This window comes from Gorilla gorilla, chromosome X, assembly GCF_029281585.2.
Source record: "Gorilla gorilla gorilla isolate KB3781 chromosome X, NHGRI_mGorGor1-v2.1_pri, whole genome shotgun sequence".
Lineage (NCBI taxonomy): Eukaryota > Metazoa > Chordata > Mammalia > Primates > Hominidae > Gorilla > Gorilla gorilla.
In genome coordinates this window covers 135123992-135151778 of record NC_073247.2, presented here as the reverse complement: position 1 = coordinate 135151778, position 27787 = coordinate 135123992, and the positions used below count along the sequence as shown (strand labels likewise).

The 27787-nt window shown below is 39.7% G+C and overlaps 1 protein-coding gene across 9 annotated transcripts in view; it reads right to left on the bottom strand.

The window, feature by feature from the left end:
• Nucleotides 1–4968: 4968 nt before the first annotated feature.
• The window catches only part of GRIA3 (glutamate ionotropic receptor AMPA type subunit 3), a 307490-nt gene continuing 284671 nt past the window's right edge, over nt 4969–27787 (bottom strand). For 5 of the 9 annotated variants that reach the window (XM_063702875.1, XM_063702874.1, XM_055376865.2 and 2 more), the window contains 3 exons: nt 15712–15826; nt 12843–13090; nt 4969–7164 (listed from right to left, as the gene is read on the bottom strand). In XM_063702875.1, coding sequence (XP_063558945.1) covers nt 12845–13090; nt 15712–15826 — 361 coding nt within the window. In that variant the 3' untranslated portion in view covers nt 4969–7164; nt 12843–12844. Of the gene's footprint in view, nt 7165–12831; nt 13091–15711; nt 15827–27787 lie in introns of those variants that run through there. The other 4 variants (XM_063702873.1, XM_004064818.4, XM_055376866.2 and 1 more) reach the window with 3 other exon arrangements.

The window sequence follows — 27787 nt, the reverse complement described above, 5'->3', positions numbered from 1 at the left end:
GAGCAGGCAGAGTTGATTTCCAGGCTTCTGAATTTGGTGACTGGATTTACAGTGGTGATTGATCCCCTCTCCCACCATTGTGTCTGTATGACCCAACTCTCTGTGACAGTGGAAAGGGTATTTTAGTCTTCTCTAGCCACCATAACAAAATACCACAGACTGAGTGGCTTAAACAACAGAAATTAATTTTCTCACAGTACTGGAGGCTGGAAGTTCAACATCAGGGTGTGAGACTGGTCAAGTTCTGGTGAGGGTTCTCTTCCTCACTTGTAGATGGCCACCTTCTTGCTGTGTGCTCACATAGCCTTTCCTCCATGCATGCATGTGGACTGAGAGATCTCTGTCTCTTCCTTTTCTTATAAGGCCACCAATCCTATCAGATTGGTACCCCACCCTTAAGACCTCATTTTACCTTAATTACCTCCTAAAAGCCCTATCTCCAATCCAGTCATATTGGGGATTAGAGTACAACATACAAATTTTGGAGGAGACACAGTTCAGTCCATAGCAAAAGGTAAAAAAAAAAAAAAAAATCTAAAACATGGGTTGCTTAGAGTTCTCTGAACACTTACAGAAATACATATGCTTGGGTATATATAAACTGAACACGCAAACTCCCCACCTGTTCCTTTTTTGATTCCACCCAGGTTTCATCTATTATCTCCCTCAGAGTGACCATAACCACCTCCTTGTATTGCTTTGCTCTGGGGAGTGATTTGGGACCCTTGGCTAGCATGCTCAGGGCTTGCACATTCCTTCCTTGGTGATAACCCTAGATGGCTTTCCTCCGCAAGAGTGCAAATCATATTATGATTTGGCGATCCAAAATATACAAAGAACCATATGCTTACTTTTCACTACATCTTATAGCTATACAAGTTGGTGTTAAACTAACCCATCTGCTTTTCCATTGTCATTGTACTGTGGCTTCTGCTTTTGAGTGCAAGTCTGTTTTTTTCAGATTGTCATATCCACCAATTTTAAAGTCCATTAGTTTTATTTTTATATTTAATTTGACTCCCCATCAATGGTGTTTTAAATCAAGAGAGGGATTCTTATAGGGAGCTCTGGTTTAGCAGTGGGGCGAGGGCAAGAGAACACACAATAGTTTCTGTGTTGGAAATGTCAAGTTTGACATGCTTATAGCATAATCCAAGTGAGGGGGGCTCCTATAGACATTTAATTATACTTGTTGGGAGCTCACGAGAGAGTTTTGAGATAGAAATGAAGACTTGAAACACATCATAATGTAGGTGGAGATGGAAACCATGGGATAGCACACAAGAGAATATGGAGTGGAAAGAAAGGGGGAAATGTGGTAGAACTTGGGAGAACATTGACATTAAGAGATAGAAGAGGAGACCAGGAAGCAGAAGAAAAATTACCAGTAGCAGGGTAAGAGGAAACCCAGTAAAGAGTGCTGTCATGGAAGTAAAAATAATAGAGATTTCCAAACTGGAGGAGGTTAATGGCATCAAATTCTGGAAAGAGATAAAATAAAATAATGGCTATCAAGTAGGGTAAAGTAGTGATTGGGAAACTTTCTGTAAAGAGCAAGTTAGTAAATATTTTAGACTTTGGGCAATATTGTTGCAACTAGTCAACTCTGCCACTGCAGAGTGAATGAAGCCACAGAAAATACGTAAGTGAATGGCTGTGGCTGTGTTCCAGTAAAACTTTATTAACAAAAACAAGTGGTGGGCTGGATTTAGCCTGTGTGCCAAAGTTTGCCAACCCTTGCTAGAAAGTATGGATTGCAGTTTATTGATGACCTTGTCAAGAGAAGTTCCTGTACAGTGGTGGTGGTAGAAACCATATTGCAATAACTGAGGAAGTGGAGACTGAGGATGCAACAAGCTTTTCTGAAGCTGTACAGTAAATGGGAGGAAATGTGGACCTTAGAGGCCTTCACTGGGTTCAGAGAGGGTTTTCAATCTTTCAGATAAACTCTTGCACTCTCATGGGGGAAGACTGTAATGTTATTTGGGAATATTTATAGAAGTTGTTTCCTTCTGTCTGCTTATATTCAAGCCTCGTGTGAGCTGCCACCAGAGCTTTAATTGACTTGTTCAGGCTTAATGAATATTTATTAGGAAAATTGTAAATCAACCATTTTGCTATAGGATTGAAGCTCAGTGAAACCACTCCTGGGGTAATTTTTCCAAAGCTGCTGACATGGGGAGAGGATTTTTCTTAGGTTGTCATTGTAGGTTCTTTTACATGTTTATAGCTAGGGCATTGTGAATCAACAAATAAGCAAATACCTCCTGCTCAGAAGGTGGAAAGGCTGGCAAGAAAGTGGTTCTCAGCAGCTATATGCTTTCAGGGTCCCGGTATGACTCCTCAATTGCAAAGGCTCACAGCTTTTGGGCACGAAGAAAAATTTAGTCAACTCCCCCACCCCCGATTGTATTAGGAAGAGCAAGTCCAAGTGAAGGGGCAAAGGGAAAGTCTTCCTTTTGGGCTTTTAAAAGTATTTTCTCTGAGCAGAGCAATATACATAAATGAATGCAGATTCTTTTCAGTCATCATCTACCTTGTACCAAGACTGTAAGCCCTCTGAGGGTAGGGGCCAAGATTGCTCCTTCCTCATCTGGCAAAGAGAAGCAGAGAGTGTATGCCCTTTCACAACCATCCTGTGCAGGTGACATATGGTTACAATAACAATGGCTGTCAGAGAACTTGGGGAATCTTGCCCATTTGAATGAATTTATGAACCCTCAGCATTGAGGAGGTTGAGTATGTGGCAGTAGGTTTGGGACAGTGATCAACCCCCTAAAGCCTCCCTCAATCCTCTCCTGACAACCATGCTCTCCCTGGAAACCTTTTGAGAAAGTCTGAGTGCCCCATGTTTTCACCGAATGTAAATGGCTAGTCTATGATTCTTGATCTTAGGTGTGCAGGAAGTCTCCTAGCACTTCATAGCACTTTTAGTTCTGGAGGCAGGTTTCATTAATTCTTAGTGCAACCCACCATTCTCTCCTAAGAGAGAATCTGAATTCAGCTGTGGGAGTGCACAGAACTCCCACACCTCAGCTGCTGAGTTTCATGTCTGCCAAGTGATCTGATAATAAATTGGTCCCAGGAACCTCAGTCCAACAGAGTGAGGACAAAAGGGGAGGGGTATGGTTCAGAGTCGCTAAAAAGCTCAGGTTTTGAAAGTAACTCTCTCAGTAACAGTAGGTTTTGGTAGTGTTTGTGTTACAAATGGTTTCTGACCCTTGTGAGATAGCATATTAATGCATCTTTTGCTTGATTGAGTCTGAATTCTGGGGAATAATGGTTTTGCTTCTTGCTTCTCAATTTGTTCTCCTCTACGTTCATCTTCTGAAGTCACAGTTGACCCTTTCCCTCATCCAACAGGAGGGAGACGATTTCCTGCAACATTTCTGCCATGATCTTACTAAGGTTTCCTTAAATACATTTGTCCTTCCTGTTTGAAGATTGTTCTGTTGACTGAGTGTGATCAGATGTGAGTCTTAACAGGGCAAGAATACTGATGCAGAGACCAAGAGGAATTCTTCTTTTGTGCACAGGGAGAGTGTGGCATTTGAAATACAAGGCCTTTTTGAAGACCTGATTGGTAAGGTTGACTCTATATATAAGCAAAATATCTAACTACTTATGGTCCAATTTGAGAAATACTAAAAGCAGCCCCTTTTGTTTCCTCCTTCTTCCAAGGAGAAAAAAACCCCCAAAATCCCACCTACACCAAAATAGTGCTCCATTATCTGTGACAGCAACTGAGATTAGCTTCTCCTTTAGGGGTAAGGAATTGAAGTGGCTGTTAAAACATAAATCTATTGTTTTGGAGGATCCAGGGACATTGTTTGGTACTTGAACTGATTTCATCACTCTAATCTAGTCACTGAACTTGCTCCGGAGAATCAATTGTCTTCTGGTAGGACTGCAACAGGTGTCTTAATTTTAAAAAGCAGTTGAAGAGTTATGAAGTGTGAGTGGTTTAACAGCTATTTAGCATTTCAGAGCACAGTGAAAATGGTAGTAATTATGATGATGCCTACAGTAAGCCAAGCTGTCCACAGTGTGATTATATCAGCCTTCACTTCAGAATTTTCTCAGTCTTCCTTTCCCACTCCCATTTTTCTTCTTCTTTAAGCTCTTGCGTTCCTTGCTTCCTAACTCCCTAACCCCAGATATCTTTTTTTCCTTGATCTCTCTAGCATCTCAGCTGCACTTTCCTTCTTTTTTGGTTCAGTTGCAAATTATCCCCTCTCCTTTCCTCCTATCATTATCCCCTGTTCTCTAAGGTGGTTATGATATAAGCTGGTGTACATTTAAACGCTTGCTTTATTTGTTGGATAAAGTTGTATTACGTGTTCAGAATCTACAAATCAGACTAGATAATTAGCTTTTCATTTCTCTGTCAGAACTATTCTAAAATCAGTATAGTTCTAAATTCATTATTTCTTCTCCCACTCTAGATTAGTGATCCTTGGTGGAATAAACGTTTTCCAGTTAGGAATTATTATTGGTAATTGAAGCAGCAGCACAAAACTTAGCTAAGCAATTAAGAGTACTAGGACATATATGTTATGATGGCATAGGAAAGTAATTGGAAGTGTTTTTGAAGGTCAATAATCTTGAATTTAGGTACTTCTGTGGGAGGTCAGTTGTGGAGATGGGAGAATTGAAGATCAAGTTTAGAGCCAAGACAGGCCTCTGGAAAGGAGTCCCAAAGGGTGGAGGAGACAAAGAATGGGAATGGAAGATCCTAAAGTTAAACTAATCTAAGTTCTTGGATGTATGGTTTTGCTTAAGCTAGGGGTCTGCGCCTGACTACAGTTGCAGTTGGGGTGGGGAGAGGAGTAATCCTTTGTGAAAATCACCAGTAAGGTGACTGTTACATCATTGGCAAAGCTTCTAGGCGAAGTCAGTTAGTGAGTAACTTCTTGGCATCTGCATCCAAGTAAAGTTTAAACATCTAGCCAAAGCACAGAAACAGAATTCTTTCTTTACAATTTTATTTACAAAATGTATTAAAACTTTGTACAATACCTCATGGCAATGAGGCTCTGTAATTTATGCCCACACATGCAATTTACGCTTTTATAGCCATTAGTTTGCTTGGCAATTTTTCTGTTCACTGAAGTACAGCTTTAACAACAAAAAGAAAAGAATTGGAAAAAAAATCCTCAAGTGACTACTGCCAAACTCCCATAGCTTGAAGTTAGTAGCAGAAATTTGAAGCAATCAACTTTTTTTTAAACATGCAAGTTTTTTTAAAAAATAACAAACCAATTTACCCGCCTCTTCATCTCAGTGACGTTTCCTCTCTGAAAAACTGATTTGAGTTAATAAACATACATTTTTCTTTATACAGTGCCTATGAAAACATTTGTGTGTAGGTTGGTTGGTTTGTTTTATACAACTTCATGTTCACACAGCGTGAGCTTCCCGCGCTGGGACATTATAGCATTCATAAGTTGAAAATCACAGTTTCATGAAAACAAAACAAAACAAAAACACAACAGCTTTCTTTTTTTGTTCAATACCATTTGAAATTTGACAAGTGAGTTGTTTGCTTATGACACCATTTTTGGAATGAAAGTTTATATTACACTTTTCTGGAAACATTTCGTTGGAACGATACTTCTTCCTTTCTTTTCTGAAGACAAGAGCAAATATGCAGCGAGTCAACTAAGCATCTAAGGGTCACACTTGGGAAATGAATGCGAGCTCCTAGTTTTTGCAGTCTGGAAACTTCCCAATGCACGTTATCGATGAGAGCAAACTACTGAACTACAGGAAGCATACGTCGTTATATAGGAGGTAATTAGTGAGTGGAGACTATTTCTTCGGACTGTTCTGATGATGCCAACGGCAGGTATGCAGTTAGTTACTTGATAGCCCATGGAGCAGTGGAGCGATCTGAGAGAGTCAATAGAGAGACTGCTCCAAGCAAGGATCTGGAAGTGATGCTGAGGCCCTCAGATTAGCAGTAGGTTTGGGAATGCATTTTAGTCTTTGCAAACTAGAAAAGGACACATGCAGTCCGATGGAGAGCCATGGGCGGTAGCAGGCAACAGCTAGTAGGACAGACCTAGCAAGAGTAAAGTCAGACTGAGAACTGTGGTCTGAACCTGCTGTCCCGCCTTGCAACGCGGTCCTGTCTCCGTGATGTACACTTGAAAGGCATACTTAGCAGAGAAAGCCGAGCTAAACACAGTGTTGTCTCTGAGATATTCTAAACACATCTGGGAGTATAGGCAGCATTTCCCTCACCTCAATGCTAGATACTCAGCTCTATTGACTTAAAATGCACACTGAAGCAAGAAAAACAGATCTGTGAGCTGAAATTCCAGGCTCCTTGGAAAGCCCCGGGATCCATTTTAGGAAAGCACCAAGAGGTATCCTGATAGTGCCCCGTCCCTTGCTACACACAAAGTCAATTTCGAAAGCTCTGTAAATCTCTTCTTTAAGTGGGAAGTTATCAAAGCGTTTTCACAAAACCATTTCAAGAACACAGAGAAATCACTGTTTAGTCCCTTTTCCAAAGTGTTTGAATTTTCTTAAGTGTTGCATTTACATTCTAAAGATATACACATTTCAGCAACATTGAAAGGAAATAGAGTGCACAGAACATCACCACCAACAGGAAATACCAAAAACATCTGGTCAGCAGATCCTAGAAGAAATGCCAGTCCATCTTCCCAAACACTGGGAGACAGATTTTTTCTTTTTAATCAGGAAGAATTAATTTTTTTAGCTTAGATGGGCCTCTTTGCTGAATTGGAATTTAAATATGTGTGTGTGTGTGTGTGTGTGTGTGTATTAAAGAACATGGTGTTTGTATACTCTGCAGTGGTATCAAAGAATGGCTTTTGTTGAATTGACTTAATAAGATTTTTTTTCGCATACTGGAATCTTGCATGTCCATTTTTGTTGGTTTTTATTTTAATTATTTTTTTTCAAGCAAAGCAAAAAGATTTCAATGATGGTTTGCATTGTCGTGAGTCTCAGAGTGTTCCATAAGGCACTGAAGGAAAAAAAAATCAGTTTTTCCTATTGAAAGGTCATTGCACCATCAGCAATATTCGTGTCATGCCCGACACCAAGGAGAGTGAAATCTGGCTCAGGATCCTTGAAGCAGCCACGTTTTCGGTGATTTCCTCTCATCACATGCCTCCAGTGGGAAGGGATCTGCAAAGGCAAGGGGATATTTAAATTTGAAGGGGCTTCCTATTAGGAATTGAGAAGTTTATAATGGCTCAGTCTATCTTGGACAAAACTATGGCTGTTTTCTGAAATTGGCATTTCTGGGGTTGCACCTCATTTATTTGACTGGCTTTAGGTGACAGGTCTGGTTACATTCTCTACTATATGTATTGTACTAAGGAATATGCAGGTGTTGCAGGAAGTTTAATTCAAGGCTTTAATCACTTATGATGTAGGTATACCAGAAAGTTTCCATGGCATTTTAATACAGATATTCACAAGAACTAAAAGAGTGTATTCTGATTGCAGAAACTATGACAAAGGATTGTTCACCCAGGACAGAGGGTAAACAGTGTTCTATGGCTTACTGAATTGAAATCCATTTTAACTATGAGAAGAAAATATTTTGCTTATTGCTAGAAAAGTGAGCAATTGTTTCTCTTAATACCTACAACCTTAGTTATTAAAGTCTGAAAATAGCTCTGGGACTTTAAAGAGACAGCAGATTCCAGGAAGAGGCCAGAGCAGTGATAACCCATGAAAGGGACTTGGCATCAATGCGGTCTTTGCCCTGACATATAGGCCTGATTGAGATTGAAATGCTGATAGCGTCTTCTTTTTGGAGGCACTAACTAGTGCAGGGGATTCATTTGCCCCTGATTCTGAATACTGTAGGACACTTTCTTACCTCCTCTTCAAGTTTACATCCCTCTCTTTATCCTTTCATTCTGCACTAATGAAACGCTTCCTTTTCTTCTAAGCTAACACCAAATTTTATCCCCAAAGAATGACGTAATTATGATCTACCACTGGCCCTGTAGTAAAAGTATTTGTAAGAAGAATGTCAAATATGCACCTGAAGGCCAAAAGCATCCAAGGATGGTAGAATAAGACTAACATGAAAGTAGACAAACCTCTTCCTTGGCACCCCTAAGTCCTGAGTCATATCTATCACAGAAGCTTGGCGAAGCTTTGTATCTGGCAGAAAGAATAAAGTCTCCCCCTGTCTCCCCAGTGGGCATGGGACATCACTAACTAGTGGCATGACTTTGGGAAAGGAACCCAACCTCTCAGTGCCTCTGTTTCCTGCTTTTAAATGGGGTCAAATGAACTATTATCACTGATGTAAAAGTCCCTTGGGAGAAAGAACATCATCACCTTGGTTATCCAGAATGCTTTTTTTTTCCTGCTTAACATAACGTGAATTCTTTTCAGCAGCAAAATGTCTCCAGTAAGCATGCCTATGCATAGGCTACAGAAGGAAAGTGGATCACTTTGAAAATGGGTTGCATCAACAAAGCTAATATTTTTAGGATGACTAAACAGAAAACTCCTACAAGAAAAATGAAAATCTTTTCCCCTAACTTCAGGCATGTTGAGGTCTTGTAAAGGACAGAGATTTCAAAAATATTTTTGAAGAAACCAAAGAAGCCAGAAGTACTTCTGAACTGCAATTAGGAAATTAGAAATAACTTCCTAAAACAATTAGCACAGTCAACCCTAGGGTGCAGTGAATCTGGAGCACTTGATGGGCAGTCACCTGCCAAGGCATGCTTGGGAGGATATACTTCCAGTGGCTGGTCAGTAACCCAGAGAGGCACCAGGTAGTCAAGAGGCTTTCTGCTCCCTAGTGGGAGCTAAACATGATCTGAGGCCAAGGCACATGTTCCCACAATAAGCCCAGTAATCCTGATGTGACTATCACCCATAGAAAATGAGAAACGACTCCCTCATCTTTCAAGGATGCCCTTTTATTAACCAGATTTCACTAGATCATATTTTTGCAGGTGATTTGCCCTGAGTCATTTTTCCTGAACAATTACTGGTACTATAAACTCCCAAGGTGGGCTCTGATAATTAGTAATAGAAGTAAAATCTCAGGGTACCTCTTGATGTCGGTGCCCCTGGATAGACCCTGACAGATTTAGGCCAACTCAGAGAACTGGAAGCCTAATAACTAGGTAACAAATTAGAAGTCACCAGGAGATATTCCAGACCTTCTTGGGAAATAAAAGATGAGTGGGTGAAGATCTCACTCTTCACTTAACCAACATTCCCCTAATCACATCACCAAATTGGCTGAGGACAACAGAGAGGTTTCAAAGCAGCTTGCTTTATGCCTCTTGACTAATACAAGTGAGGTTTTCCTGGCATCGTATGAGGCTTTTGCTTCTTGTCTGGAGACTTTGTACAGGCTTGGAGGACAGATTTGTTTGCAGACGCTCTTCCCAACCTTTCTTTCACCCTGGAGATGGTTGCCAAGGTGCTAGGTAATTGGGCTATAACCACATTGGCATTGGAGTCTATTAAAATGTGAGTGTTGCCTCAAGTAGCCTGAATTTTGCTTCACAAAAGTGGATCAACTCAGATGAGTAAAGGAAAGCCAGAAGTTGTGGCATATTAGTTTCTGAGACTTTCCCCTCAGGTTTGATGTTCCAGGCCGCCACTTTTGGATGGCAACATTATGTCCTAACAAAGGTTTGCTGATCCCAGTTTCTTTCCTTTCATTTCCTTTCAGTTCCTCCCTCCCTCCCTCCCTTCCTTCCTTCCTTCCCTCCTTCCTTCCCTCTTTCTTTCTTTTCCCCCCTCCCTGCCTCCCTGCCTCCATCCTTCCTTCCTTCCCTCCTTCCTTTCTTCCTCTTTCTTCCTGTATCTCTATCACTCTTTCTCTCCCTCCCTCTTTTCTTCCTTCCTTTCTTTTCTTAAGTTACATTCTCTGAGTTTATTTTCTCTAGAATCTTTCTACTCCTGGGACCAGCAGCATCTGCATGACCTGGGAGTTTGTGAGAAATCTAGACCCTCAGGCCCCATCCCAGACCTGCTGGATCACGATCTATATTTTTATAAGGTTCCCACATGAGTTGCATGCACACTAATGTTTGATGAATACTGCTCTGGGGCTTTAATAAGAGTCTGAGGCTATAGTAATTGGATAGTAGGGACATAAATTCTCAGATGGAATAGTTGATAAAGAATCTGGAGGTCATGTGACCCTGAGCCTTGATGTAATCCTGTTTCAGAAAGATTCTTTCTGGGGAAAGTAGGAGTGATTGAATATTCAATCTTGTGTGGAGTGCATAAGGAATGGGGCATATGGAGGCTTGGTGAAGTTTCTCAAGACTTTTTTTGTGGACAAGTGGAACAGAAACTCAAGATCTGCTCTCCATTTGACAGGATCCCATTAGGATTTCAAGTTTCCTGGAGGACATCAGGCCATGGGTGGTTAGAAGTAGCATGGTTTAGCAAAGATATGGCTATAGGCAGAAGAAGGGCTGGGTTCTAGTCCCAGAACTGCCACTACCTAACTGTGTTGCCTTGAGTAAGTCACTTCATGGGCTGGGTCTTACTGATAATTGCCTGATCCATCTTATCTCAAATGAGCCAATAGATGTGAGAACACTTGGATGACTGCTACACAAATTTAAGGTGTATTATTTATTTGGATGCCAGCACCTCAAAATTTGGGATAATTAAGTTAGATTGAAACTGCTCATGTCCAGCAAGCCTGTCTATATGTAGGCTACAGAAAGAAAGTGGATCACTTTGAAAATGGATTATGAATCATGTATTAATATTATCCTATAAAAACATATGCCCCAAATTGTAATGGGCCTATGGCACCTACTCAAGAGTAAAACATTTTAAGCACATTGAAACATTAAATGCTTGCATGCAAACAGTGCAATTACAGATGAATCCATGTATTGTACATCCACCAATGCAATGGGAACACTGTCAGCGGATTGGTGCAGTGTGCTGAATATGTTGTGGCAAAAGGCAGGAAGAAGGAACAACCAGCAACTTCACTGGACAAAATTATGTTTTCCATGACCAAGACAAATGATTTATTTGAATGAAATATTATTTAAAAATTGGCTAAATATAAATCCACAGTGTGAACTATAAGAAGGCCAAAACACAAATGCAGCCGGGCATGGTGGCTCACGCCTATAATCCCAGCACTTTGGGAGGCTGACGCAGGCGGATCACTTGAAGTCAAGAGTTGGAGACCAGCCTGGCCAACATGGTGAAACTCTGTCTCTACTAAAAATAGAAAAAAATTAGCTGGGCATGGTGGCAAGTGCCTGTAATCCCAGCTACTTGGGAGGGTGAGGCGGGAGAATCGCTTGAACCCGGGATGTGGAGGTTGCAGTGAGCCGAGATCGTGTCACTGCACTCCAGCCTGGGCGATAGAGTGAAATTCCGCCTCAAAAACAAAACAAAACAGAACACCCCCCAAAAAAACCCCAAAACAAAACAACAACAACAACAACAACAAAACACAAACGCACTTGTAGAAATCCCAGCATATTGACATTTACTCATGAGGTCAAAATTGCCTAAAATAAGGGGTATGAAGTTGCTTATTGTTCTGTTCCACTTCAGATAGGCATTTTAGTGATGACAGATGTACTTTAAAGTAACAAGACTATATTCTTTTAAACACGTCCAGAATGGAGACATTATTCTAATTCGAGCTTGCATTTGAACATTCTGAATTATTGGTGGTGTTTGTAGTTGCCAGAGTCAAGGTGGCAACACTCAGGTTCACTGAAGTATGAATTAGGGCTTGGCTAGCAGCTGGGAGCCTAGACTATCCTTTGATAGACACTTACCTGTGCACCAGTTCCAAGGAAGGGACAACAAAAGAACTCAAAGCTTAAGAGAATTATCTCAGACTTATACACCGTTTACTTAAAAGAACCACGTCTCCCTATGGAAGTGCTGTATTACTTGAGGTGGCAGTGTCTCACCTGTGTACCTAATTTTTTTTTTTTTTGAGACGGAGTCTCGCACTGTCACCCAGGCTGGAGTGCAGTGGCACTATCTCGGCTCACTGCAAGCTCCACCTCCCGGGTTCACGCCATTCTCCTGCCTCAGCCTCCCGAGTAGCTGGGACTACAGGTGCCTGCCACTATGCCCGCCTAATTTTTTGTATTTTTAGTAGAGACAGGGTTTCACCGTGTTAGCCAAGATGGTCTCGATCTCCTGACTGCGTGATCCACCCGCCTCAGCCTCCCAAAGTGCTGGGATTACAGGCGTGAGCCACCGTGCCCGGCCCCTAATTTTAATATCTGTTCCAGAGCAGCTGCTTTCTCTAGAGATGCATTGTCCAATACAATAACCACTGGCCATGTGTGACTACTGAACATTTGATATGTAACTAGTATGAGTCAAGATGTACCATAAGTATAAAATATACCCCAGATTTGCAAGATTAGCGTGAAGAATGTAAAATTTGTCATTCTTTTTTTTGTATTGATAACATGTTGAAAGGATCATATTTTGGATATATTGGGTTAAATAAAATGTATCATTAAAATTAATTTCGCTTGTTTTACTTTTTAACATATGACTACTAGAACATTTAAAATTGCACACGTGGCTCATGTATGTGGCTTGCATATATTTTCTATTGAACAATGATGTTCTGGAGAATTGTATTTCCTTTTGGGTCACAGACCACAATTTAATTACAACCATTCTATTAGAAAAGCACCACTGCCTGACAAGAAAGCACAACCATTGTTTTCAAAGAATCAAATGGTTGCAAAGAGACAATGCTTTGAACAATAAACCAAACTAAAAAAAAAAAAAGAAGAAAAAAAGAGATTGACATACAGTAATGTAAAGCTGATTAGTTTACTAGACCTTAACCGTACCCCTAGATCTTAACACTCTCTGTTCCATACACGTTGTAGCCTTCTCTGTATGTAGCATAATTCTGAGTGTTGGTGGCAGGAGCAGGCTTAAAGTTTTGGGTGTTCTTTGTGAGTTTCATGCGTTTGGACTCTGCCCGTGATTTGTAACAGAATTCTATCAAAGCCACCATCATGGCCAGCCCCAGACCTCCGACAAGTATATAGAAAACGCCTGCCACATTGCTCAGGCTCAGAGCGCTGGTCTTGTCCTAAGAGAAATGAACAACGTGATTAGATCTTGGGGAAAACAAAGGCAATGGAACATTATAATATATTACAACAGTACAGGGGAGTTCTAAATTGTAAAATAACTAAACATTGATGTAAGTGTTGTGACTCAATTCTGGCAACTGGCTAATGTTTTGCAATGACCAGCGAGATGGTAGATTGTGCCTCTGTTAACAGTCTTGATCCTCACCTAAATGTCCTTTCATCTTGACTCCTTACGTTCCTTAGTGCCTCAAAATGGTGTTCAACAATTAATAAAACAGCACTTGGCCATGGGAACAAAAGAGTAAACACAAGCATAATTTATTCCTCTGCCAGCCTCGATGAACACCATTTGCCAGAGTTGAGCTGTGACATAATCTCTATAAATGTAACACTCTTTTCATTTGGGAACTTGAAGCACTCTTTCCCCTCTCTGCCCCGCAACACCCCTTTCTCCCTTGCTCTCCCTGTGACAAACTTTGTGAACGACTAGTCTTTAAGATACGACATGATAATATTAGAGGTTCCTGCTATTCTTATCTGAGGAGTTATTTTGCAAGGGTTTGCTTAAAAAGGGTTAACTCTCCTCTTTCCCCCAGTGGCTGAGAAAATGCTCCCTTTGGAGATTGGCTGCTAAATCTTCATCCTAGTTAAAATCAGGGCAGCAAGTCTTTGTGTTGCTGGAACAAGGGCACAGCACAAAGAATTGGCTCTGTTCCATTTTCCTGAGAGTTTAAGGAAAGTGTCAGGAGGATCCATCGGGTCCTAGATTGGCTCCATACAAATCAGAAAGCTTTTCCAGGAGGCTGATGATTTTTTAAAAAATCCAGCTCATTTTTAACTTTTACTCCAGGGAATGTAGAGAATAATGTTTAAAAATTACACTTATTTGCTTTCTTTGTAACAAGGGGGAAAAATTGAGGAAGCCGGTCAGTGACTTTCAGGTCAAACTGTGCAAATCTGACTAAGCTATCTGCCTGTATGAAAAAGCAAAATCTGAACTGCTGAACAATGGAAAGAAAAAAGTTGGTGTCTTGAGCCCTACCTTGAGGTAGGACACACCAAGGGCCAGGAGTCTTTCTTTGAAAAAGAAATAAAATAAAATAGCATTTTGTAGTCTTTTTAGAGGGAATGTAACCATTTTGCTGCTGAATGTAATTGAATGGAATACCCAAATTGTTAAGCCAGTGAATTTTGAGCATCTTATTTAAGTGACAACAGAGTGACAGATGATGGCCATTGCTGACACTTAACACTCTAGTTCAGCTGGTCTTGGTATCATTTAAATAATTAAAAGTAAAGACAATATGGCCGTGTCCTTCTTATCCTGTTTTCATAGAAGCCAGTCCTATACTTGTTTACTTTAATAAAAGGTCCAATTGAAATTGAATTGCATTCAGAAACGGGGTGTGGGAATGCCTCATATTCACAACAACCTTGCAAATAGTCACTCTTTTAGGATGAATGACAGCTGGACAAGTAGTAATAATTTCTGTCACATATGAAATATTGGATTATCTCTTTAAGGAGACTGATGAGGCTATCTGCAAGGATGTTCCACAGTCCATTGGGAAATAGACCAATTTCTGATAACCCTTCCTCTGCCATTAGATTTTTATATGTATATGATATTTAATGGGGGGAGAGGTCCTTTGACATAACCCATGTAAGCTGTGACAAGAAGAACAGTTTCAAGTTCCATGTATTATTTAAGTTTCACAAGAGTTATAGAATTCCCTGATGTGGGATGTAGAAAACCAGTAGCAAAATGGTTCATTGCACGGGGAAAATGAGTGGCATTTCATGAAATGAATTAACTGATACCACGATATTAGTCCAAAAAAAGGAAAGGCAAAAATTGAAACTAAAAAGAACTTTCTTAGGGGAGCGAAGGGGGGCAGGAAGGAGGCGGGGAAGAGTGTTTCATGCTTATCAATGTGATGTTATCCTGACCATGTATACCTTTAAGGAGCATGCGACTAAATTTTAAAAGTATTACGTACAGAGATTCAAATGACACCTTTGGAAGAGAGAAGTGTGACAGACTTAATGAGATTCGAGATCCAAATTAATGCTGAACTCAATACAACAGCAGCTGGCAGGAGGCTAATCATTCTGCTTACAGAGACCAGTCTTTGTTATTTATTCGTTTGACTGTTTTCAGATGGGATTGACATAATATATTAATAACCAAATGCATTTATAACTACAAAGTCTCTGACACTGTAAGAGGTTAAGAGAAAGTACTGTCACAAATAAATCTTTCTTTTTTTTGGTTGTTGTTGTTGTTATTGTTATTATATTTTCTCTTTGAACTTTTGAAATGTGAAATACAGTAAAACCCCCTTATAACACAGCTCGTTATTTTATAACTTTGGAAATGCAATAGGCCAGATTGAGTTTCCTAATCATAATAACTGTTCTATAGTGTCAACAATTGATGTCATGTGGCAGGCCTCTGAGGCTGGCATTTGTCTTATTCCTTTAGCACTGTTGTTATAAAGGGGTCCCACTGTGTCAGGGAGTGTGTGTTGGGAAGGAAAGCCGTTTTAGGGTAGAAAATAAACAGTGGGTCAAAATGTGATTGCTAATCAGTACAAAAAGACCTTCAGCGACTGACCTTACTCCCGGAGTCCTTGGCTCCACATTCCCCCTTATCGTACCACCATTTGTTTTTCAGCTTGTCTAAGATGCCTTGTTCACTGAGTTTCAATACTGCAAGGTTTACAGGCGTTCTTCACGTGGGAAATAACATAAATAACATTATATTATGTTATTTTATGTTATTCAAGCTTCAAACTACTTTAAAACTATAGAAAGCGATAAAGCAGGGGGCCCTGGCCACAGAGTAATTTTAGACACTGCAGGCAACCTGAGCATTACCTTATAAAAAGTTAACACTACAGCAACGCTATATTTACCAGGGCCTGCCCATATCGCTTTGAGTAATCGGCACACACTGTTAAATAATGAGGATAGGAAAAAAGGCACTCCTCAGATAGGTTGTGTGTGGTGAGGAGGGTCTCCCCTCAGGTGACAATCGTCGGCGGCAGCTTGCAGTAGCTTTGTGAAGGAGATGTGTTAAGTTTGATCTAACTGGGTGTCTTGTTGTACTTCCAGACAGAAAGCAAATTTTATGGAGGAGTCGGGAAAAGGACAGACCCAGAAGGGCAAGTGTTTCCATATTGTGGACCGAGACAAATGGATAAATCCGAACAGAATTGAAAATAGATTCTACATAAATAACATGCCTTCTAATTAATTGTCCTTTATCACACAAGTCTGTTGCCCAGCTGAAAATGATATCAGAAAGAACTGTACCACGTACATGTTCTTACTCCACAAACATGTAGTCTAAATTCTTATGCACATACTGGTCTTAGTATTAAAGGTATATTGTGGACCTCTGTTTTGGATAAGGGGAGTATTTTCAACAATGTAAAAACTGGTCTATGGATTGTTTTTGAGTTACTGATTGGCTGTCCTTCTGATATGGCCATATGTCTGTGGTCAACTTAGATCACCAGAGGGCAAACCAGATTGTTTCAAAATGGATTATTAATATGGCAGGACCTAAACCAGCAAAATGACTCTGCCACTGTTGGGTAACGCTGTAGAGAAATAGTTTAATTGTTCTAGTAAGATAAGACTTCCTCAACTAAGAGGCTAGTACATATCCCCAGGAGGCCAGGCCACTGCTCCTTAGTCCTTCACTGCTTAAAATATAAGGACTGCATTCAGAGCCACTGGGCAAGTGCCCAAAACCCTACTGGTTCTAGGATAAAGATTTTCTCCCTTATACATTTCTTCAGCTGTAAGATGGGAATAATGACCTTTATCCTGTCTTCTTTCTAGAGCTATTAGCTTTTAAATGAAGAATCTTTAATGACTTTGGATAAAAAATGCACCATGTAGAGAGGGTGGCATAATTCTGAGGCAATAAACTGTCTGTTCACATTCATGGGAGCAATATTGCCAAATATTAGTGCATGTTGGTCTGAATGTCACTAACTTAAAAAGAGGAGAGCAGAAAAATTTATGGAACTGTGAACATGCTGTAAAAATTTCTTAGCCTATTTTGGATAAGTTGGACCCACTAACATATCCAGTCACTAATAAGACTTGCTATAGTCACAGAGATCTGGTCTCTATCATACAAAGTCCCAAAACCTATTTCCTTTCTTCCCTCATTTGCTGTTTAAAACAGAGGGGCTATCTTATCTTCAGATAGTCTGAGAAAGATATAATCATTTAAAAATAATGCAATTTCAGAGTACTTGCGGTTTGAATAACTATAAATCTTTAATATCAGGGAGGTAACTTTCTTGGTTAGCATAGGGCCTGACAGCCAGAATATTTGGATTTTGTATCTCACTAGGAAATTGAGATCCTTTTATACTTTAAACAAGTTCCTTCAACCAATGCTCGGAACCCCAGGCTTCTCAAATGCTAACCAGTTGCTTGGAATGCAAAGCAACAAAAATATACTCAAATAAAACTTTGAGCCTCTTTAAGATATTACTGGCAGTGAAAGTTAAGTCAGGCTTTCAAATGACAGACAGGCCATCGATGGCCCTGAGTTTAGTGTTGGCACTGCCTTCTCCTCTATTCTCCACTGTCTGATGCTCTTCTCTCTCTTCCTCTTCCCTGTTGTTGTCTCATCACTACCACTTCTCCTGCAATGCTATGCCTTAAGTCAGGCACTGGCACCAGGCTCAGCAATGTGGCAATTAGCTCAGGATACAGGGGAAGATGCTTTCCAATGGCATATGAGTGACTGGGCTCATCAGGACCACAGGAGAAACTACAAAGCAAATTCTTCCTCCTTTCTGTGCTTCCTCTTTTCTTATTGCAAAGGGCCCAGTGTCCTCACACTGCTACCTGACTAAGCCCTTACCCGGTCCTATCCTCCCTCCCGGTAATATGTTCTTCAAATTACGTCATTCAGTTTCTTCAGTACTGCTGCTCACCAGATCTTAGGAACAGAGCAGTCTGATTAAAGGTACTCACACTAAGGTCTAATAGGGAGATTTCACTGCTCCTAGAGATCCTAGTTTCAAAAGAAATTTATCAACCCTTAAGTGAACTACATTCATAAAAGTGTGGCATGTCAGTTTAGAGCAGTTGTTCTCAAAGTGTGGTCCAGGGACCCCCGGAGGATCCCTGAACCCCTTTCATCAAAAGATCTGTGAGGTCAAAACTATTTTTATAATAATACTAAGTGCCCTTCTCACTATTATTCCTTCTTGATATACAGTGGAGTTTCCTGCAGGCCATATGATGGGTGAAATTACAATAGATTGATTGAAGAAGCAGAAATGAGAATCTCATTCTCTGTATTATACCAGATATCAAAGAGATTTACAGAAATATAGACAGTGCCATTCTTCTCACTATTCTTTATTGTTTTAGAAAAATAGTTATTTTTCATAAAAGTATATTATTTATGTTAGCATATATTGGGTTTATTATTTTTTAAAATGAATCAATGAATACATGAACAATTTTTCAGTTTTAATTTCTGATGTGGTAAATATGAATAGATGTAACACACATAAAGAAAATCTATTTGGGATTCTTAATCATTTTAAAGAATGTAGAGAAGTCCTGGGACAAAGCATTTCAGAAACAGGTTTTGGAGGAGGGAAGGCTATTCTTGTGCTAGGGGTCCATGCTGGGCTGCCACTGTCCACTCTTGCCAAAACCCAGGCTCAGTACATTGGTGACTTAGCATCCTATTTCTGAACAATGGCTTATCCCTGCCTTAGGCCATCTAGTGGCTTCCACGAACTGGCTAGTAACTGCTTTTCACTCCCATGGCTTAAACCATTACAGTGTAGGTTACTTTAGAGCAAGAGTTTTCAACCAGAGGCCATTTTGTCCTCCAGGGGACATTTGGCAATGTCTGGAGTCATTTTTTGTTGTCACACCTGGGTCGGGGCCAGGAGATGCTACAGGCATCCAGTGGGGAGAGGCCAGGGATGCTGCTAAATATCCTACAATGTACAGGACAACCCCCACAACAAAGAATTATTTGGCACCAAATGTCAGTAGTGCCAAAGTTGAGAAATCCTGCCTTTGAGTATCCAGACCTCCTGTGAGATACCACAGGACTTTAGAGAATTTTGACAAATGACCTACTCTTAGAAATTTAGCCTTGGATCGGAAAAATAATCACAGGGTTTATGAAACCTGGCAGGGAACCAATGTGCTTTTGGGAACTTCTAAATAAAAATGAGGGAGAAAAACAAACATTTCAAGCAGCAGCACAGCCAACAAGCATAAAAGCTGTAATCAGAAATCACAGATAATACCACTTAACAAGGTTACAATAGATGCCAAGAAAAGAAAGTACTTTAAAATCCAAATCTCCTAGAACTCTATGTTGCTGTGGGGTAGACTAAATTTCTGAGATGGCAGAGGAAAACTGCTTTTGTTCACATAGTTTTCTTTCTTACTGTACCTTATTAGATGTGTTACCTAGCCCAATCCTAACCAACTGAAGGTATTGACACCCTCTCCCCAACACACACACACACTCTTACACGTCGGTATTTTGAAGGAAGTGGAAATAGGTGGGCATTTGATCATTTTGAATGTCATTTTCTCCATGAAGCCATTTTTGCTCTTCAATGTTTTCTGTCTCTTCCATCACTTCTACCTTGCCTTAGTATTTATGCCTATGTCTTATGTCTCCCACTTCACTGTGTGCTTCTCAAGGGCAGGGAATATGGCTCATGTATTTGTATCTCCATTTAGGACATTTTTCTTAATAAATACTTGTCAAATCAATAACTCTTAGTATTTTGTTTTTCAATCTAGTATATTTACATACTTATTATTATGATTATAATTATTGTTCAGGTTTAATGATCACCCTAAGAAGGTAGATTTATGGTGTCTATTTAATACAAAAAGAAATTGAGGCACAGATAGGTTAAGCAATTTGCACAAGCCTGTGCAGCAACTTATGGGGCAGGTCAAGAGGCCAATTAATATACATTGAGCTGTGTTCTGTACATTCTCCAATGGAATACACAAAAGGGTAGCATCCCTCTTTATTTTTGCTCTTCAAGCTTAGATATTTGTGATGATTTTATTTTCCTTTAGGGACCCCCATACTCCAAATAACTATCAATCTAGCAAGGGCGTATTTTGCAGCTGGGGCCTTTTACTGTGGTGCAGCAATGTCTCCAGTGTAATGTTTCACAGCAATTACTGCAGGCCCTTAACTGGTACTTAAGAGAATTATAAGTCAGAAATATTTATTGTACTCGCCTCAATAGAGAACAGAAAGAATTAAACGAAGTAGGTCAGATTCCTATCGTGGAAATTAGTCAGGCACTCTCCCCTCTGAAGGGCTTGCTATGAACTTTTTGCTGAGTAGAGCCCTCTTAAGACAAAGACATGGGTCAGCAGGCTTAGGGAAAAAACAGGAGTGCTTTGTGACATAATTTCACGGGGACTGGGAACATCCCTCCATCCAAAAATATTTATCTCACTGGCAGCTGAAATTCCACTGTGAGAATTTCACATCTTTAAGTGACATGATTTGTTAAAATACAAATCTTTCTGAGAAATGGGAAATGAAACAAAGAGTAAATATTTATAAACTACAACTCTTTGTTCTATTTTGTCTAAAAAAATGTTTGAGGTGGGGTGGAAGAGTGTAAGGTTCCCCTAAGAAAACATTTTGTGGCATGTAAGTCATAAAAATGCATATGGATTGTTGATCAGATGGAGAGAGTGAGAGAAATGGGAATTAGATAGTCATTTAAAAGTATGTGAAGTTAATGCTGAATTGTGTCTCAGTGATGATTCCTGAGTGTGGAGAACAGTCATGGAATTACATCTGTCTGTTTTTTATATAGAGGATAGTAATGTAATTCATAATACTTTGATAATGAGTTCATTTTTTGAAGAAAACATTATTGGATTATAAAAATTTCTGCTTATCTCTACCATCCACACCTGCCACTAACTCAGCTACTAAGACTGCTCATAATCCAAGGCCTCCACCTGCCAGCTGGTGGTCTCCTGGATTCCAGGCTCAGCTCCTGGGTTGTACCAACCAGCCATTTTAAAGAATCAATGTTATCTTAGTGATGGCCAACCTTACATATGGAGACAGCTTTAGGATAAGAATGCCATTGATATTTTTTTCTGTGAAAGTAGAAACTTATTTTTTATTTTAATTTTTATTATTTATTTTTGAGACAGAGTCTCGCTCTGTTGCCAGGCTGGAGTGCAGTGGCATGATCTCGGCTCACTGCAACCTCTGCCTCCCGGGTTCAAGTGATCCTCCTGCCTTAGCCTCCCAAGTAGCTGAGACTACAGGCACATGCCACCATGTCCAGCTAATTTTTTATATTTTTAGTAGAGATGGGGTTTCACCATGTTGGCCAGGATGGTCTCAATCTCTTGACCTTGTGATCCGCCCACCTCAGCCTCCCAAAGTGCTGGGATTACAGGTGTGAGCCACCATGCCCAGCCAAAACTTAATTTTTTTAAAAAACAAAATAAATAAAACTTTTGATGTATTTCAAAAGAACTGCTTAATTTATTTTAAAGTTTTAATTTCAGGAAATACCTAAAATAGTAAATAGCAAATAGTAGCTTAGAACCAGGTTGGATTCCTTATCATGAACAAAGAAACGGTGAAGAGAGTGATATGAGGGTGCTGAGCTTAGGGGAAAAGAAGGAAAATTGGGTCTTGTCAATTAATTACCAAGTTGATTCTGTGAAATAATCTGGTGATCCTGGAAGGGTAAAGAGAGGAATCTATACTGTCAATATGGTTCTAGGCCTGAAAAATATCAGAACCCAGGGTGTAGTATGATTTAGTCCCCTGAAATACTATGGAATATATGCTACTCTAAATGGCTTCACTTCTCCTTTCAGAGCAGGGACACCTAAAGAGCAAATGTCTGTTTAATTAATGATTCCAGAAGATCCTCAATGGTGCCCTTAGGAGAGATAGATATATGTGTAAATATGTAGGTTATGGAGAAAGACAAAGAGATCACAGAGAAGTAAAAGAAATATATGAGCAAGGGTGGTGCATTTGCATAGTCAATGAGAAATCTGCTCTGATAACACATTATCTGGATGACGAGAATGGAAACTTATCACGGCCTAAGCTGGAAGCCCCTCCCTCACCCTATCCCTTAACCAAACCCTTGCTCTAAGTTACTAACACCTGCTTCTTGGTATCTAGTGATCTTTTGGGAACAACTTTTTAGAAATGTCTTTGGCCCAATGGAGGGAGAACAGCCATCCTCTCTTTTGCTAACTCATTTACTGAAGATGTTTCAGGTTTTCATGATGGCAAAGCATCTTTCCCAATCACTCACTTGCTTCTCTAGCATTCTCTGGAAAAGCCCCAGCATCACCCAGGACATAACAGGCATGTACAGGCAGGCAGTCACAGACATCTCTGCCCAGGTTGGTCTTGCTTTATTTAGCTGAAGCCAATTGATGATCAAGCAAAAGAAGAATATTTGCTGGATTAAATAATTTACTATGTGGTACTTTACATTCTTTTCTGTAGATTAACCTGGGATATGTATAATGAAGGGATTTATCTCTCCATATAGCAGCTGTTTGAGGCAATGGCAGTTCAAAATATGCCCTTGAGTACACCAGTGTCTGAAGTCCTTTAAAACAAATCTCTATCCCTTTGTTTTCACAGGGGTTCCTGAATGTAGGATTCCAGGAAAATGAGGATTTTATTTCAATCCTTCTATCCTTGGATCAGCCTGGGCTTTCTGTACAACGTGGGAGCATGTGCATATATGGCTGCTGGCATTACTGAACTCTGGCAACCTAAATAATCCTCATTTAACAAGGGCAGCTACAATGATTTGCAGTTATGCAGTGCTTAGCTGCTAGAAACCATCTCTGAGAGAGTATTTATATCCATGTAGTTCACAAATATAGCTCAAACCTATTTAACTCCTTGCTATTGGGATAATAATTTAATATAAGTGCAAAGAGAAAATTCAATAATGCATGCATATAACATTAAGAGTTGAAAGCTGTGAGTCATTTCACTAAGGGCCTAACAATGCTAGTGACTGAAACCTATTGATGAGCATCTATGCTGCAGCAGCAGCCCCAGAAGCAACTCTTACACACATGGGTAAAGCCAGTGACATTTCTAAATTACAACCTCTCAAATACAGAGCAGTAGACCCCTTGATTCCATAGGTTGTGTATTTCACTGATAGATTTCTACTAAACTGCCAAACTGGACCTCTGTTCAACTTCTCCATCTAGTAGTTGAACCCAATAGTCTGGGAAGACCTCTTACTCAATTTATCCCTGACAGAGAGAAGGGGCTCAGGGAAAATGCTAAGTTTTGAACAAAATATGACCATAGACACTTTCTCAAATACATAATTGGCGTGATTCACTTGAAAACTCTGGTTTAAGATCCTTTGAAAAATCAAACTATCAAATTTGGTTGGGTTTTATTATATATGTGTGTTTTCTTTAGTTCATTCCAATGGCACCTAGAGAAGCATAGAATGAGAAGACAGAAACAGATCTGTACTAGAAACTCACATGATGTATGTTTCTGAAGACATTTAACTCATTCCCCTGATCCTAGACAAAATATGCATTGAGAGTTCAATCTGATGGGTGCCAACATCCTCTTTATTCTCCAATAGCCATCCCTTGACCATGACTCATAGAAAAATAATCAGTTTTAGCTAAAATCATAGAAAAATAATCAGTTTTAGCTAGATTGCAACAAGTGAAGTCTATATATCAGATCTGAAATCAGATCTGGTTGCCATGCCAGGGCATATACCACCCTCTTTTAGCATACATTCTAGCATCTACACATCACATCTGCCCTTCCAGCAGTGATGTTAGACAGGACATACAAATAGTCATATATATATATATATACACACACATATATATGAATGCCATTGCCTTAGGTATATATTTTGAAAAATATTTGCTTCAATGCCAGATGAAATTAGGCAAAAAGGTGAATCCAGCACTTGGACAACACTTTTGCCACTTCTGATCAATGGGGATCAGCCTCATGTGCCAAGGGCCAAATGCTATACCGCTCTCTAGAAAGTCAAAAGAGAATGGAATTCAATTGTTTGTAAAAGAAATTTGCCCCCACCCTGTTCCACCAACCCCAACTCCCACCCTCACCAAATATATTTCAATTGCATCAAATTTTTCATGTTTCTTTTCCATGGCTGTCCTACCTTTCAGAGATTGTGTATAACCTTCTCTTCAAATGAAAGGAAACCAAATGATTTGGTCTTCAAAGGGCAGAAAGGGAATAAACATACACCATTTCACTGTCTGCCACTGCAATGGCATCTTTCCTCTTGGCAATTGTATAACAGCATTCTTACCTTCAGGCTTTTCATTCCTGTGGCTCTTTCTGTAGCTCTGGTGTTGGACATTTGGTCATTATTTGTCGATAAGAAACACATTCATGTTATCAGGATAACACCAAAGGCAAATAATAATGTCCTAGTCATAGAAACCATGTTAAGGCCATAGTTCATTTTTTAAAAAATCATTAGAATGGAATTATTTTTTAAAAGTGTTTTCTTTCTGGATTACATTTTTTTCCGGTGGTAGAATTTATTCTTTAATATCATTTGGCAAAATCAATGGTTTTGGCAGCCATTGGACTGGTTCGGTTCTTAAGGCAACAGGTCCCTTGCTTGAAGCAGCCACTTGAGAGAAAGTGAGGATTTGCTCTTGGGAGGAAGACCTGAGTAAGTTCAAGGAGCAAATTTAGTGACTACCAGGAAAGAAAACTGTCAGGTTCTTCATACTTCCAGGAGGCAGTACCAGCACAGAATCATGCAAACCAACGAAGAGCACAATATACTCACCCTACTCCTCGATCCCAAACCAGAGTCTTGGGGATTCACAGGAACTTCTGCTAAGACCCAGGAAGTGCCATCGATCTGTAATGATTCTTGCCTACACACATAACAGTGTCAATAAAGAGTCATTGGGATCCATCTTAACCCTGAGTATCCGAAATGTCAACCTTTAGGGATGGCTCCTGCCAATAAAAGGTCCATTTTGTTGCAGGCAAAGGCAGATGCAGATTCATATCCATTACCCACAGCCCAAGAAAGTCAAAGAATTCTGGGTGTGGAAGAGAAGTGGTTAAGAGACGGTGGCATAGGAGAGGAGAATTGTAGACATACATGGAAGAAGAAGAAATACACACAAAACTGAAGATCTCATGTATACCAATGGGAAATACAGTATAACCTCATTCATCTACGTGCCGCCAAATATGAAGCTGAGGGATTTTGGAAATGGGCTGTCCGAGAGTGTAACTTTTTACTATCTTTGAATAGAAGACTTGCTAAGCAAATGCATGGGATTTAAAAAAACAAAGATAGCTAGTGATAGGGAGGAGGAACATGTTTTAATTTCTTCAGAGAACAAACTCTTTTTAGGTACCTTAAGAGCACTGATGTGAAAGGAAACACCACTGATTTTAATTGCAGGCATTTTTTGAAACGATTTAAACAAATTCCCTATGTTTTTTCCTAGCATCACATTGGTCAGTTTATTCTAGTTCCTATATATTTTTGAAGATATAGTAAAACTGCATTTCTCTATCAATATTCTATAAGTCATAACGAGCATCTTACCATTTATTTAAATAATGGAGGTTCAATTGCACATCCCATCCTCCTCCCTCATTTCCTTATATGCCTCTCAAGTTAAGGCACCCACCTATCCTACAATTATCATTGCAGTCAAGGGGCTCAGAATGGTCCCTTTAAATATTCTGTTACAATGTTCCCAAGAGCACACATGTGCTGATTTTCATCTTGGAATATATGGAAACTGGGAGTCTATTTTAATCCCTAGAGAGGACTAAAGTCTGGTATAATTCCATGGTGAGGTTGGGTAGGGTTTGTTAATAACTTTCCGCCTCAGTCACAAATAGCTCGTTTCACTGACCCTACCCTATCTAGTAAGGTAAGGCTAGACGAGAAAGCGAAGCTGGTGCCCTTTACCCAAGATTAAGGGAATGAAGTAGGGTGGATAAGAACATAAACGTTTGAGGGGACAGGCAGCTGCAGAAGGAGGCTGATGTGCCTATGTGGTAGTTCTGTACATAAATCCTCCATTCTGCTGTGATTTACAATGATAGACTTTCACTGGCTATGTCACAAATCCCTGGTGATGTGGGTTTATCACTGAAACAACCTACTGGCTCTTAATTACTGCATCTGCACACACATTGTAATAAAGCATGAACACAAAAGGGTGATTTGCAGGTTAAAAATTCCCAAAGCACAGTTCTAATTTACATGATCCTTGCATGTGCATTTACAGTTCATCAAGAAATGATCAAGTCTGTTTTGTTTAGGTCCTATTAGCTCAGGTTTGGGAAATTGGGAAAGCCAAGGAGTATTCTGGTTTCAGCTTGTAGGTATGGTTCAGGGGCTGCCTCAGAGACTGACCTTGTTTTTAATTCCCTGTATCCATAAAAATAAAATAAAATAATAAAACATTAGTTTTATTAGTTTAAGCTCATGCACATTTACGACAGCCTGAAAATTTGCTGTTTCTTTCCATAGTATGGTAACTTTTCTAGACTAATCTCAGAATGTGTAATGTCTCATGCCAGGGAAGAAAAAGTCAATGACTTAATATAATTGCCCATTTATCATTAGTTAAAGGTTGGAGAGAGAGAGAGAGACAGAAAGATAAGTGATACAGGTATTTCTCCCTCTTCTGGTTTCAGAGATAATAGGTCTGAAAGTGTTTTTGAAAAAGTAAAAGCACTTATAAATGTCAGGCGTTGTGATTATTGTCATTTTTAGTAATCAGTACTGAGGGCTGGAACAGCTTAAATATGCCATTTGCCTAGTAACCAAGGTAGTTGCGAACGAACCTGATTCTTATGGAAACGTATCGCATGCAATCAGATTCACATTGCTCAGATAGGTGGTAGTGCTAAATTGCCATCTGCAATATTATCACAAGAGGTGACTCTGAAAGTCAGCAGAGATTTATGACAGCATTAGCTGTGTGACCTTCTCAAAGTCATCACCATCTCTGGATCGCACTTTCTCTGTGAAATGATGGTATATTCAACAGTCAATTTTCATGTTAACGAGATGGGACACAATGAAGAGATGTAAATCTCAAGCCATTTTGCTAATACAGTAAAACCTCACTGATTTGGAGGAACAGAGGGAAAGGATTGTCTGAATGAGTAAAGCAAGTCCTGCATTACAAAATAGGTTTAAAGAATGACAATTTTATTACTTTAAGTCTATTTTGTAATTCAAACTGACTATAAAACATTGCCTTAGTGGAGATCCTCGTGAGAGCTACTTTAGCCTATAGATATGTAACGAATATGATTATATCTAATAAGTGCTTCCAACATTTGAAAAGGGTTTGTTCTCTTAAGAAAAAATTCAACTGACATTCCAGTCTAAACTCTTCATTTGCTTAACAAACCTTTCTTGTCCTCATGCCTGATAATATAAAGTTAACTTGTAGACTGGTCCCTGTCTAGTTTATCACAAATTATTAATTAGAGGGCTTCAAATTAATGAGGTTTTACTGCTATTTCTACCTCCTTCTCCATTGATTTTTTTTTTTTTTGCATCACTAATACGTAGTGGTAACCAGATTCACGTTCATCTCTTGCCCCTTCTCTTGCT